Source organism: Metarhizium acridum, assembly GCF_019434415.1.
Source record: "Metarhizium acridum strain ARSEF 324 chromosome Unknown scaffold_29, whole genome shotgun sequence".
Lineage (NCBI taxonomy): Eukaryota > Fungi > Ascomycota > Sordariomycetes > Hypocreales > Clavicipitaceae > Metarhizium > Metarhizium acridum.
In genome coordinates this window covers 2,299,083-2,313,250 of record NW_027094017.1, presented here as the reverse complement: position 1 = coordinate 2,313,250, position 14,168 = coordinate 2,299,083, and the positions used below count along the sequence as shown (strand labels likewise).

The 14,168-nt window shown below is 53.2% G+C and overlaps 3 protein-coding genes across 4 annotated transcripts; 2 read left to right on the top strand and 1 right to left on the bottom strand.

Moving 5' to 3' along the window:
* The first annotated feature begins 766 nt into the window (after positions 1-766).
* On the top strand, positions 767-8,757 carry PAN1 (actin organization and endocytosis protein). 2 transcript variants are annotated; one of them, XM_066118418.1, is made up of 2 exons: positions 767-1,799; positions 1,875-6,479. In XM_066118418.1, the coding sequence occupies exons 1-2, from the start codon at positions 1,051-1,053 to the stop codon at positions 4,465-4,467; spliced, it is 3,342 nt and encodes a 1,113-aa protein (XP_065977022.1). In that variant the 5' UTR covers positions 767-1,050; the 3' UTR covers positions 4,468-6,479. The 2 variants fall into 2 exon arrangements, with proteins under 2 accessions (XP_065977022.1, XP_065977023.1); XM_066118419.1 differs by having other exon boundaries at positions 1,477-4,412; positions 4,468-8,757.
* Positions 8,758-9,390: 633 nt separating this feature from the next.
* On the top strand, positions 9,391-13,104 carry J3458_004794 (uncharacterized protein). Its single transcript, XM_007811290.2, has 2 exons — positions 9,391-9,920; positions 10,107-13,104. The coding sequence occupies exon 2, from the start codon at positions 10,180-10,182 to the stop codon at positions 12,448-12,450; it is 2,271 nt and encodes a 756-aa protein (XP_007809481.1). The 5' UTR covers positions 9,391-9,920; positions 10,107-10,179; the 3' UTR covers positions 12,451-13,104.
* A 267-nt stretch (positions 13,105-13,371) lies between these two features.
* Positions 13,372-13,835, bottom strand: J3458_004793 (uncharacterized protein; the record flags this gene model as incomplete). The annotated part of the gene is made up of 2 exons (XM_007811289.2): positions 13,372-13,559; positions 13,622-13,835. 2 exons carry the CDS (start codon positions 13,833-13,835, stop codon positions 13,372-13,374), a joined length of 402 nt encoding a protein of 133 aa, XP_007809480.2.
* Between the last annotated feature and the right edge of the window lie 333 nt (positions 13,836-14,168).

The window sequence follows — 14,168 nt, the reverse complement described above, 5'->3', positions numbered from 1 at the left end:
AAATGTGATGGGGCCGCAGAGACGTATGCACATGTACACCGTTTACGCAGCCGGATGGCTTTATTGGATTCGGGGACAGGTGGGACTGTAACTTTTTATGTTTTGTGATAAGCGGGACTCGTGCTTGTATGGAGTTGGCAAGGCATGAGGCGCATGGACGGCGTTTTGTTGGAATATGGGAATCATTGGCATTCGCTCGATACCCCCTTATTAATATGTTTGTTTCTTTGGCCTAGTTGATTGTAGTTTGAGAGACAGCATATGAGAAATGACATGGGAAATGCATTATGAAAATAGTGCAGTATATGGCTGTCCCAGGGCAAGTGGTAACTTTAGTGTGGCCTGGGATCGAAGCTACCGGCGACCAGTCTTGGGTCCACGGAGTACTGTCTTCAACAGTCCGTTTTCCGTGTAGCTATTGTATTGTTCTGAAGATTGTCGGCGGCGTCGTCGACGTCGTTGTTCGAGGACAAGCACCTGTGACCTGGGGGCTGTGGGGCAAAAGGCACTAGGCCTGGCGTCTGACACTGGTGCCCAACACTTGAACCACTGCGCCACGCAATTCGACCCATTTGGCCCCTATCTTGGCAGGCGGTGGCCTCTTCACCGGCCCGGACAACTCCTACCCCGTATGCCGCAGTTCTCCCCTCCGTATGGGTTCAATGTTGGTATTGATGGAGTCTAGGGCCGACGGGAGCCAGCGAGGCGACATAATCCCCATCCAAGCTCCTGCTACGCCCAAGCTTTCGTCATCCTTTCTTCCATCCTCCTCCATCACCTCTCACACCGTCAACCCCCCTCGCAACAATTTTGCGTCGGTGATTGACTTGTATTGTTTCGGGCGTCTTTCTTTTTTCGCTTCCCATTGTGTTTTGCCGGTTCACTCCCAATTGTCCGATTGCTTCGCGCTCTACTACCTCCCCTCCATTGCGGAGCTTCTCGCTCCGGAGGCCCCGACCCCCCGAACGACTCGGTTCGGCCACTATCACGACAGCCTCTGGAAGTTGTCTCTATTGAAGCTCCATCGTTCGACGAGCCACCCATCTGATCATGTACTCCAGCTCAAACGCCTTCCTCGGCGGCAATAGCCAACGGCCTGGCGGCCAGCAATATGGCGCGGGTTCCTTCAACACCGCCATGGGACCTGGTGGCCCGCAACAGCAACAGCCTAGCCCCTTTGCGCCGCAACCCACGGGATTCGCGCAGCAGCCGTTGCAGCAGCAATATACTGGCTTCCCAATGCAGGCCCAGCCGACAGGGATGCCACAATCATCGCAACAGCCGCTTCAGCAGCAGTATACGGGATTCCCTGGCCAGACACAGCCTCAACAGAGCTACCAGACCGGGGCTGTTCCTCCGATGCCGTCGATTCCCTCGCAATATCAACAGCAGTTTCAGCAACAGCAACAGCAACAGCACCTGCAGCAGCCGCAGCCGCAGCCGCAGCCGCAGCCGCAGTCTACACTTCCAGCTCCCCAGCCCACTGGGTTTGCTTCGTCCTCTCCAGTCCAGTCTTCTACTCCTGCGCCGCCTCCGGTGAAGCCTCAGCCAACCGGTTTCACCGAAATGGCTGCTTCATTTCATACTGGAGGAACCGCGAAGCCTCAGGGCCGACGGGCGGAGAAAACGAACAAGATTCCTAATATTAGACTTTCGTTTATCACGGCCCAGGACCAGTCCAAGTTTGAGACTTTGTTCAAGTCCGCTGTCGGCGACAGCTCGACTACCATGTCCGGCGACAAGGCCAGAGATCTCTTGCTGAGATCTAGGTTGGATGGAGATACCCTTTCTCATATCTGGTAGGCACCTTCATGGGACTGCAGAACGCCAGGTCTATGTTTTGTTTGCACGCTGCTAACGGATACATTGCGTAGGACTCTGGCGGACACCACTCGTGCTGGTCAGCTGTACTTCCCAGAGTTTGCTCTTGCTATGTACTTGTGCAATCTGAAGCTGACAGGCAAGTCTTTACCGGCATCGCTCCCGGATAACATCAAGAACGAGGTTTCTAGCATGGTTGATATTATCGGCTTTAGCGTAGTGGATGATGCTCCAGCATCTTCATCGGCTACCAACGCTCCCAGTTTCCAAACCGACGCTACGACACACCCAGCCATTCAACAGCCGCAACCGCAGCCGTCCAATTCTCAGCTCCTTCAGTCTCAGATGACCGGTTTTCCTGGCCAGCAAACTGGTTTTGGCAGCCAACCTCAGGGTCTTCAGACTCAACAGACTGGATTTCCCGGCATGCAAAACCCTCAGCCGACGGGATACCAAGGACCACGACCTCCCATGCCTCCAATGCCTACTGGTTTTGGTCAAGGTCCCAACGACGGTAACATGGCAGTGCCTCTGAATGCCCAACCAACTGGCCGACCCGGACAATGGGGCTTGGTGAATGCGCCCGCGTCGGGGCTGCCAAATATTGACGCCCTGCAGGCCCGAATGATGCCGCAACAAGGTCGTGAAGCAGGTAGCTACACTACTCAAGGACTTCAAGGTAATGCCGTCATCCCGTGGGCAATCACCAAGGAGGAGAAGACACGGTATGATGCCCTATTTAGGGCCTGGGATGGTTTGGGCAAGGGATACATTGGCGGTGCTCAAGCCATTGAAATCTTTGGTCAAAGTGGTCTTGAGAAGTCTGATTTGGAGAGGATCTGGACCCTGTCCGACAATGGGAATAAGGGCCGTCTGGACCTCGATGAGTTCGCTGTTGCCATGCATTTGATCTACAGAAAGCTCAATGGTTACCCATTGCCCAATAACCTTCCCCCAGAGCTTGTCCCACCGTCAACACGTAATTTCAGCCAGTCAATCGGTACTCTCAAGTCCATGTTAAACCAAGAATCAGACTTTCGAAAGAACTCTGGTGCAGCTCTTCTACCCCAAAAAACGGGTGTGAGTTATATGAAGAACCGTTCTTTCAGGGGCGCTAGTGTTGGGGTTCAGGGAGGTCGTAAAGATGCTACAGTCTTTCGAAACGATGACGAAGATTTTGGTTATCGGTCTAGTGCTCGGAGAAGACTTGGAAATTCGTCTCCTCGTTCTGAGTCACCCGCATCTGTCGCATCAAGCGACGATCTTTCACTCGATCAATTAAGGAAGAAGATCAAGGAGAAGCAGGTTCTCCTGGATGCTATGGACTTTGCCGATGAGAGGAACAACGAAGAGGACGACATCCTGGATCGACGGGAACGAAGGGAGTCTGAAGAACTCTATAGACGTATCAGACGTATTCAGGGTGACATTGATGCTCATCCTGATGCAGCCCTGGCTACTGGGGATTCAGATGCAGAGAGACGCGCCCTGAAACGCCAGCTCCAGAATCTCACTGACAAGGTTCCTGAACTTGCATCTCAGGTACGAAGGACTGAGAAAGCTATCATGGAAGCTCGGCTTGAACTCTTCCGGTTGAAGGACGCCAAGGCGCACCCCAACAGCGGTCCACAAATTGTCGGAACGGGTCCAGGAGGAACTGTGACTGAAAGCGATCGCCTGAAGGCTAGGGCAAAGGCTATGATGCAACAAAGAACAGCTGCTTTGACGGGCAAGAAAATTGACATTGGCACCGAGGACACTGACGCCCCGAAGCGACTTGAGGAGGAGACCATTAAAGTCAAGACGGAGAAGGAGAGCAACGAGAGTATGGTCCGCGATGTTGAAGAGAGCGTTCGCGATTTTGCACGCGGTATTGAGGACAGCCTTAAGGAAGGCGGCAAGGATAACTCTAGCGAACATGAGAAGCGACGATGGGAAGATGCTCTTGGAGTTGAAGACGAGGTCCGCGACTTTATCTTTGACTTGCAGCGTGAAAGTCGGGCTGCTCGTTTGCGTAGTCAAGACAAAGGCCCTGCTCGAGCGCCGCCAGCTGTCGAGCAATCTCGGCCAGAGAGAGTTGCCAGTCCGCGCGTGGAGAGTCCTGTTTCCACTTCTCGCACTGCCACTCCTCCTGCCGCTGGCGGCTCATACTCTTCCTACAAGACTCCTGAGGAGCGCGCAGCGTACATTAAACAGCAGGCGGAGCAGCGAATGGCTGAACGTTTAGCTGCACTGGGGATCAAGGCTCCAGTGAAATCAGGCGAGACTGCGGCTCAGCGGGCCGAGCGCGAACGGGCCGAACGAGCTGCCAAACTGAAGCAAGCAGAAGAGGAGGATGCCCGCAGAGAGGCTGAGCGGCAAGCCCGTCTTGCTGATGAACAAGGTGTGCCTCCCCCTGTTCCAGCCTCAGAGACACCTAAGGCGACGGCTAGAGCTCCTCCTCCCCCCCCGACAAGAAAAGCCGCTAGAATGGATACTTCCGAAGAGGACGCAGCAGGATTGGCAGAAGAGGAGCGGGCTGCCAAAGCTGCTGAAGGAGCAAGAATCAATAAGGAACGTGAGGAGCAACAGAGAGAGACCAGAGAGATGGAGTACGTTCAAATCACTGATTCTACGTCACAAAGTATAGCACTAACGGCTGATTAGGGAAAGTGTTAAAGAAGAAGAAGATGAGTTCGCTAAGGAACAGGAGGAAGCCGCGGCTCGTTTGAAGGCCCTTGAGGAGCAAGTGAGGCAGGGCAAGTTGCGAAAGGAGGAAGAGAAGAAACGCAAGAAGGCCGCTCTGGCGGAAGCCAAGGAAAAGGAGGCCAAAATGGCTGCGAGACGCGCAGAGATCGAAGCAGCTAAGCAGCGTGAGCTCGAGCTTCAACGACAACTTGAGGCTCTAGACGATGACGACAGCTCCTCGGACGACGACGAAGGCCCTCAACAAATTACACCCCAGGAGTCTACTCCAAGTGGCAGTCAGATTGTTCATCAGGAGACGGAGAAGTGGCACAGCCCTCCTCAAGCTGTCCTGCCCACAGCTCCTCCTGTGCCAACGGTTGTTACATCCCCTCCAGCTGATATCGAGAGCAAGAATCCCTACGACAGCGTAATTTCACAGCCAGCAGTGTCATCGTCCATTAGTCAAGCGCACGATTATACGCCTGCTCCTCCATTACCTCGTCCAGGGGCATCTACTAACCCTTTCAATCGTATGGGCCAGCCTCCTGCTGCTGCCCCCGGGCCAGTATCCCGGAAGCGGGCCGACTCGGACGATTGGGGATCTGATCAAGAGGCGGATGAAGACTCGGATGACGACCGGCCAGGAGGTGGTAATGCCGCCCAGCTGGCATCCATCCTCTTCGGCACCATGGACCCTCCACGACCACTGTCTGCTGCTGGACGAGATTCTACGCCAGCCAGTCCGGCGCCTGTAAATGACACTCCTGTTGCGTCGCCGCCGCCTCCTCCACCAGCTCCTCCAATGCCGGAGAACAGTGGCCCTGCAAGTCCTCCTCCGCCACCACCTATGCCCAGTTCCGACGCTCCCTCGGCGCCGCCGCCGCCGCCGCCAATGCCACCAACAGGAACGGCGCCTCCACCTCCCCCGATGCCCGGTGCGGGAGCTCCTCCGCCGCCTGGTGATGCTCCGGCTGCCCCTCCTTCAGGTGGCCGTCCAGCCGGTTTCCTGAGCGAAATCCAAATGGGCAAATCCCTCAAGAAGACCCAAACTAATGATAAGAGTGCGTCGGCGGTAGCAGGTCGTGTTCTGGATTGAATTGAAATGCGACGCAACAGAGGGCGGTCGACTGAAGTGTCGTCTACAGTGCGGAGCCGCTGTGGACAGCCAGCTCATTGTAACTCGTGTGAGAGAGCCGCTGAAGAAGTAACTGGCCGTTGTACTCTCAGAAGGATTCCCACCAACGCTTGTTAATATATTTCTCCTAGGAAACTGCTCTTTCTCTCTTACAGTCTCTACTCTACGTGCCCGTGTGACATGCTGATTTGACCATGACAAGCATGATACGTACTACATCAACTCGGCTCTTTGCCCTGTGGCAAAACCCGAATGCGCCCCTCTGTCTCTCTGATATGAGATCAACTGATCCGATCAAATCTGGGGGCAGATGGTCTTATCAATGATCACAAATCAGTAAGTGTGGCACGCAAATTTAAGAGGCATGTTTGTTGCCTGCTGGGCCCTCTGATTTTACTGTTGTGGAAAAAAGGTGAGACGAGCTGTACGGATTACATGCCGACTGAAAAACGTTTTGAGTAAAGCGAGATGGAACAAGGGTGGGCACTATTGAGCGCCTCTCGCTTAAGTGAGCACAGTACGACGTCGTGTGAGACAGCATGGTTCACGTTGGCTTGAAGCAATTACCAACGGGTGCGTAGAACACTATCCACTAATATACTCTTGCCTCCCCATGAGTATGCCGGATCCGGTAAACAGTCGTGTCTGGCTGGGCAATGATGTAAAGTGAGGGGAGGGGGAAGGATCTTGGAGCGATCCGAGGACATGCAGGTACAGATGAGCGGTGGAGTTTGTCGTGGGGAACTAGAAGAAAAAGAAGACGTCTGAAATTTTGTTTTTTTTTAAAAAAAAATAGCGCGCTCTCAACAAGAAAAACGCGGGAAAATAAAAAAATTTCAAATAAACATGAAGTGAAGACAAAGGACCGCGGAAATTGTTCTTGGTCTGTGTTCGCTGTGCTGGAGGGGATTAATTTCATGCATCAATGGACCGGCGGTGCTTTAGTTCATATGCTGATGAATCGCGAAAGAAGGCTAGCTATATTGTTATGCAGATTGGATGAACGGGCTTTTCATGCACAACTGCACAAACCCGGCAGGTTGGGGCTTGTCATGGGCATTTTTGGAAACGCTTCTCCTTGTCTGCATGGCTGTGGAAACATGCTCCCTGGGCCATATGGGGTGCATGGCCCATCTCTGCCAGCCCTAAAAAGACCAGGGCAGGAAAAGGAAGGGAATTATGTTGGATTTTGCATGGCGCACGAGATGGCCTTTGAGGTTGTTCTGCTATTATTGGGCGGGGCGGCAGGGATCTGGGGTTTTCAGGTTGGCTGTAGTGGGCTCGTTTCGACGGGCTGCTTCGGGGGCTTGAAGGGCTGAAAAACGAGGATTTTCTAAAGGATCGAGATTTCTCTTCCAGATTGTGGTGGAGGACGAATGATGTCACATGATGGAGGCGCAGGCCGTTTTGGAATGGGGACCTAGCGGTCGATTGAGGGCGATCGGCGGGCCAGGAGAAAAGTTGGCCGTGTTTGATGGACTCACTGGGATGAGGGATTGAAGCCGTCGAAGGTTGTGTCCTCGTCTGGCAGGAGCATCATGCCGCTTGTTTCATTCCTCGACTCTTCTTCTTGAATCATCTCGGCATTCGGGAATAACTATCGCCTTTGCAAACGTACATGCATGAAGGCATTTTTGGTCGTGATTTGGTCCCCTGTCAACCTGCTAGGCCAGCCGCTTGGGCCGGATCTCTGGAATGAGTGGCCTGCTGGGTCAAAGCCGCATCACGAGACGGCCAAACTTGGGCCTTGGGCGCTCCTTGTCTCCTCGTTGCGAGGGTCAAGATTGCTTGCTGCCTTCCGGGAGAGTGGAAATACGAGGCGGGAAGTAAATCGATCGTGTCGTGTTCCTTCCCGGGCCGCCTGGAACGTAGTTTTTCTTTGGCCCGGGTGCAGGCCAGAAGACCTGTCATAAAAGTGTAATTGGGATGCCGACTCTTCGGCAGAGGGAGGTGCAGCCTGCAACAGATGCGGACAAGACGAATGCTTCGTTGTCATCATCATCATCATCATCGTCGTCATCGTCGCCGTCGTTCGACTTGCAATGTTGGGGATGGAGGGCTGGCGATGTGGTCGGAGGAAGGACGTGATTGGCTGGCTACGCGCGTACATGTAAACAAAGGACGCGTCTGGGGAGACGCGTCCGTTTTTTCGAGCCAGCTTCCCCTCCTTTTTGGCGGCCGACTTCAGGCGAGCGGCCGCCACAACGCCTGGTTTGAACATCACGACCAGCCTGCGACCTGAATGCTGGTGAACGGCGCCGTCCCCTCCCTTCCGCGAATATCCGGACGACTGCCAGCCAGTAAGTCATCGGCGACCCCTCCCATCCCTAACATTACGGAGGCTCGGAACATAATACATGGTCTCTTTTCAATTACCTTCAGGCCCGTCATGTGCCAAGCTGAGCTGGGTCTCCTTCTCCCTTGGGACGATTGTTACAACTGCCAAGCTCACAAATGATGATGGAAAATTACTGAGAATTACTCAACTCTTTCTCCACTTGGATATGAAATTTGTAATGTGATGAATGGGATGTCAGACAAGTGTCTTGAATGTACGGAGTACTACTCCGTACTCGATAGAAAGATGAAAATAATCGAAAGGGAAACGGGCGGGGACCTGGCCAAGAACATTGTGGGCAATGGTTTCCTCTCTCAAGCCACCCATCGTCATATACTCTTGTAATGAGAGTGCGGACACGCCTATCTACGTTTCAATAAGACCTTGGCTGGCCGTGGCAGATGTGTGATAACGCCGTCCTGTTGTAGGTACAGTCGATATCCGCCTCTATGCAGCGAACTGCTGGTGATGTGAGGACTGTGCCTCTCGTATTACCCTTTGTTGGCCCTTGGTTGTCTATAGTAATTAATTATATTGGGTGGGAAGTTCATTGTCTTCGGTCCTGAATGTCAATCCTTCATCAACGCCATGTTATCTTCAGGATGGTGAGTTGGACGTCCATCGGTAAAGTAGCATCGCATCGAGCATCTAGCGGCCAGCATCCAGCGTCCAGCATCCACTCGATGAGGCGTCGCGCCATCATGCTCACACTCCATGCGCGTCGTCCGTACCGAAGGACGTCGTCGTGCTTATGTCCTCTGGAGCAGCGGATGGATGCATGAACACAATAGTTGTGGTAACAAACTCGAGCTGCGCCATAGGCCCGTCATCGCCATCATCGGCCCATCTCGTTCATTCCGAAACCCCGCTCGAGGCCCCTCCTCCCCCCAAGCAAGCCACGATGATTGAGAGCCCGAGTGCGCGCGTCTGGAACGTGGAACCCGCCCAGCATGAACTTATATCCCGGCAAAGAGAGTGTGTGTCACGGATGGTCGACTAGAGACATTTGGGCACAACTTGGCCCTCGCAGCGCCAAACGTGTGTCTCTGGTTCGGCGCCTGGCGAAAGTGGTGAATCTTGTGAGCCTCAAGTCGACTCCATCCACCTCCATCGACGCTCGGCGAGACGCATACCCCTGATCTTCGTGTCAGCCCAAAGCGCATCTCAGCCAATGGCTCGCCCCCAGCGCTCCACCATTGACCCCACCCGGGTCGAACCTGGCCAAACTCGGCCTGCTCCAAGGTCGATGTCAAGCACCAAGGTCTAACTAACGTAGTCAGGACCGCTGACTTGGCTGCCCTTGGATGGATCAGATCATGGGCCAAGGCAAATCATCAATCTTGAGCCTCCCGCACTGCCATGCACTTCAATCTTGAGCATCCATGGCGCATCCATGAGCACTTGAGGCATCCATACTTGCAGGCTAGTACCAGGTGCTCCGCCCTAGTGCACAAGTACCGTGGCTCGTCTTGCTCTATGCCAGGTACTTGGTACTTTACATATGTACTCCTACCGCCCAGACTCCTACCACTCTTATCACCCGCTCACTCTAGCTGTCTTGTAACCCATTGCCTTGTGCCTTTTTTTACCTTTTACGGCCTCCCCATCCCTTCCCTTCCTTCCGTCTAATCCTTTCGTTTCTTCCTTCCCTCTCTTGCTGCCCATTTTTTCCAGCTTCACCCTTGACCACCCTCGACGCAAAAAGTCACGGGTTTCTACCTTTTTTTTTTGCTGCTTTTTCTCCCTTTTTGCTTGCCTTAGCCGGAGAAGAAGACAGGTTCGGTCTCCAGTCCTGGGCGCTTCTACTATATCAAATTACGACGCGTCAAAATCCACCGCCATTTCGCCTCACCCGCCATACATCACTCGGCAGTCATACCCAAAGACCATCGTTCAAGACCAGCGTCCGCGCCCTGCATTCACGACCCACAGTCAATTTAAGAGTACAGCTTCATTCGGGTACGTGGCATCTGTTTTCATCTGCGCCTCTGTTACTATGTTACTTTTTGACTCGCCGTCTGTTTTATCAAGCGTCTGGCCGCTGGGTACCAAACGCAATAAGTCGCCCCCTCGGCGTCAGCTGTGAACGCGCACCCAGGAACATTTTGCCTCCTGGATTTGGCTTCACTAACGACCTGGACACAGACCTGTATCCCTCACTCGCGCATTTTGCTCCTAAACACGCGTTCAAAGCTCTTTGCAGCTCCGTTCGGCCACAATGGCCAGAGCTACGCCATTCTCCGGCCCCAATGAGCCGCTACACATATTTCAAGACGATGTATTCGATCGAAGCGCTCCCATGACGAGCCATGCACCCATGCCTTCAGTCACGAAGCCTGCTCGCCGCCCCTTGAGCGGTTCGAATTCCAACGTTATTCTCAACCCTCCAACAACCAACGGAATGAGCCTGTCACCGCACAAGATGAGATCGTCGTCACCCCGATCGCCATTGAAAGCTTCGTCACAAGGCAACAAGCTGCACATGGTGTCAATGGCACCTCCCGTGGGCAGAGCGCCTACGACAGATTCACTGCAGAAGAGGCCTCACTTGTCCAAATTCAAGACAGGCCCCCAGCGACCACACATCGACATGCTTAGCTTCGGAAAGGAGAACATCCACCCGCAGATTTTCCCTGCTCCGCCAACAATCAACTTGTCCGTCGAAAACTATTTCCAGAAGCCCCATGGCAAGCGAGGATTAATGGATGCTCCTCAAATCAAGGATTCGAGACCGGCCAAGAAGACCAAGACGGAGGAACCTCTTCCTGCCCACGATTCATTTCCTCCCATCACCGACGACGGAACAAAACCACAGCACAGTTATGCTCAGCTCATCGGCATGGCTATTCTCCGATCTCCCATGCGCCGCCTGACTTTGGCACAGATCTACAAGTGGATCAGCGATAACTATTCCTTCTACAACCCCAACGATGCTGGATGGCAGAACAGTATCCGACACAACCTGAGTCTGCACAAAAACTTCATCAAGATAGAGCGACCAAAGGACGATCCTGGTAAGGGCAACTACTGGGGCATTGAGCCTGGCACTGAATTTCAGTTCCTCAAAGAGAAACCCACCCGGAAGTCGGCACCTACAGCAGAAAATCTCCCAGTCATGTCCACACGTCTCGAACCATCAGGGCCAGCCACAGCTTCCTTCCAAGAACCGACGCTTCCTCCGCCAGTTCCCGTGAAACACTCGACACTCCCGCCCCTACCAACCTCGCAGGCTACGCAGTCCATGCAACCGGAGCTTTCGTCCGATGCCACGATCCCAATCTCAGACAACATGTGCCCAGAAGATGCTGGAGACAAGACGGCTGACAATGATCTGCCTCTTGAGTCGTCCCTCTATTCCCCGTTACCTGCCAACATGCACTCTTCTCCTCCGGTGTCAAGGCACGCCGAGACACGAAGTGGCACTCCACCTCCCATGTCTCGAAACCCAGCGTCCTCGATATCTCGATCTCATAAACGGAAGTTTGCATCAATGGACGACAGTGGTTACATCTCGTCGTTGGAATCTTCCGTAATGCGGCCAAATCAAAAGGCCCTGCTCCTTACTTCTGAGGCTGATCGACCTCGCCTTACGCGTGGTCGTGCTGAGGAGGAAATTGCTCGTATTCGAAACTCATCTCCCTTGAGCCCAACCAAGTCTCGCTCCCTGTCTCTCTATGGTCCCGTTTCGTCCTCACCTTTGCGGCAGTCAAACGAACACCATCAGACGCTGCCGCCATTGACACCAGTCGTGACAATGAAACCTCCTGTCCGACCACCCCCATCAGTCTCACCAAACACAAACTTGCGCATTCACCGTGATAAGGTCCGGCATATGTTGCAATCACCACTGCGACGTGTGACTGGTATTGGAGAGGAAAGCATTCCATGGAGTCCCGCGTTCAACCTTGATGACTCTGTGTATGCCTTTGATGACATGGGGTTGCCTTCAACTGAATTCGACATTTTCCAAGACTTTGCATCCATGGATGACCATCTCTTCCCCGGGATCGGCTCAGTAGATGCTGGTTCGCCCGTCAAGCGTTCAGCCAAGCGAGCTCGATTAGACAGATCTGTCTCCACGTCGGCACTAGGTGAAATATCAAACTCGGCTGCGAGGAAACCGGTCACCTCTGCCCCGTTGCTCAAGGTCTCTGAGCATTCTCCATCGCGTTTCCTGGAGACACCCAGCAAAGCATTTGAGGGCATGGGCTCCCCGTCCAAACTTTTCCAGCAATCGCCGTCACGGCTGGCTTCTCCAAGCAAGTTCTCTGCAATGTTAGAGCTTTCAGTCGACAATGATTGGCCGACGCTGGGCATTGATCCGAGTGATTTCGGCTCTCACAGCAACAACGGAAACACAGACTTTACTGGCCTAGATATCTTGCAAGGATTCGAGAAGATTGGGTCTGGATCACAGTCTTCAAGACCACAGCAACAACAAAAGGGTAGTAAGCCATCGCTTAGTCGGAGCTATTCTACCGCCTTCTAAGTTGATATTGAAGAGCAAAATACTACATACGTCCGAAGATCATTTTTATGACATTAATGAACTGATGAAAGGAAAGAGGTTGTACTCTGATTTGCCACGGTCTGTTCTGATGCCATGAGCGAACCTAAAAGGCAAGAAGTCTCAGACAACAATGAATATTAGATTAGTGGATGTTGGTCGGGAACCTATTCTCGAGAGGAGCTTCGCAGCTAAATTGTCACGGTAATGATGCACATAAGGTATGCCCATGCTAGGACCGGATTGGGAGTTTCTCTTTATTATTTTTTCCCTTTCCCCTTTTTTTCTTTTTTTTTTTTTTTGGTACTGGATTAGCCACAAATACCATCAGGTGTTTTTGCCTTTTTTCTTCAACATTGTCTTATCGGCGGTTTGGTCGTTTGGTAGCTGGCGATTGTCACCTTATGGCGCGGCTTTCTTGCTTTTACATGTATTTGGATGATGGGAGTCAGGAATAGCAAACTAGAAAGGGTACGGCTTGGACGAAATGTTGTATGCTTGGATCGGTATTAATGTGTTGTCGTCGCAAAACATTTCGGAACTGTTAGGAAAAGATATGATATATTTACGTTACCAAACCCAACCAGCGTTGCCACTGAGTGACAAGCAATGTAGAGAGAGACTGCACCAACAGAAGAAGTGCAACGGCGAAGGAGCGACATGCGCAGGAGTGACAGAGCGGCAGGATTGTTATTGGTTTCGTGTGAACTATGGGGGTATCTATTTCAAGCAACATGCGCCATTCCATCCAGCAACGCCAAATTTGGATCCAAAAGCATGGCATAATATGTACAGACGGCCCTGGCAGGTCAGGTAATCAGGAAGCAGATAATCGTTTGCTCAGCAAGATGGTGTATGTTGGATTGTTTCTCCGTGCTCATTTGCGGTCCTTGGGAAGAGAGGCTAGTAGATCCTCATGCGGAAGGCCCAACCGGTTTCCTTTTGATCAATGTTAATCTTGAACGGGAACGGATTGCCACCCTGAGTGGTGATGGGGGGAATATGGTCTTTATGGGCGTTGGCAAAGGTGACGATTTTCATGACGGTAGTGAGAAGGGTTTGTTCCATGGCACGCCGGACTTTGGCTCGCTCTACGGAGGCGCACATTAGCAAAACCGAACATTGCAGGCCCCGGTCTGACGCAAAGGCATACCGCTTTCAGTTCTGGGCTCGGCAACGGTCACTTTGAGCGTCCAACTCTCCCAGCAGACCTCCTCGTCGCCGCGGGACAGCCAGGCCTTGCGGCGCCGCTTCTCGAAGAACTGGATGGCGACTTGGCCGCGCCCGCCACCGGCGTGGTTGGCGACGCCGGAGGAGCGTTCAGCGTCGAGTTGGCGCTCGAGAGCCGAGGCGCGCTGGTCAATCATGGTTTCGAGCTCGTCGTCGTCGACGTACGGGAGCGTGAGGTCTAGGACGTCGCGGGTGCGGGGCGTGAGGGAGGGGAAGAAGCGTGTGAAGAAGATGGTGTGGAGGATGCCTTTGTAAATATGTTAGTTTTTATATTTTTTTTCTCTTCCCCCCGAGGATCGGATGTTTGAGGAGGATCATGGTGAAGGGGGGAACGGATTATATTGCGTCGTCGCGCGAATTGAAGCGTCGTCGGCAATGTGTGTGCAGTCTGACCTTTGACGACGTCCCGGACGGAGCGGGGATCGGTAAAGACGTCGAGGATGAACTCTGGCGGATCCTTCTGGCGGTCC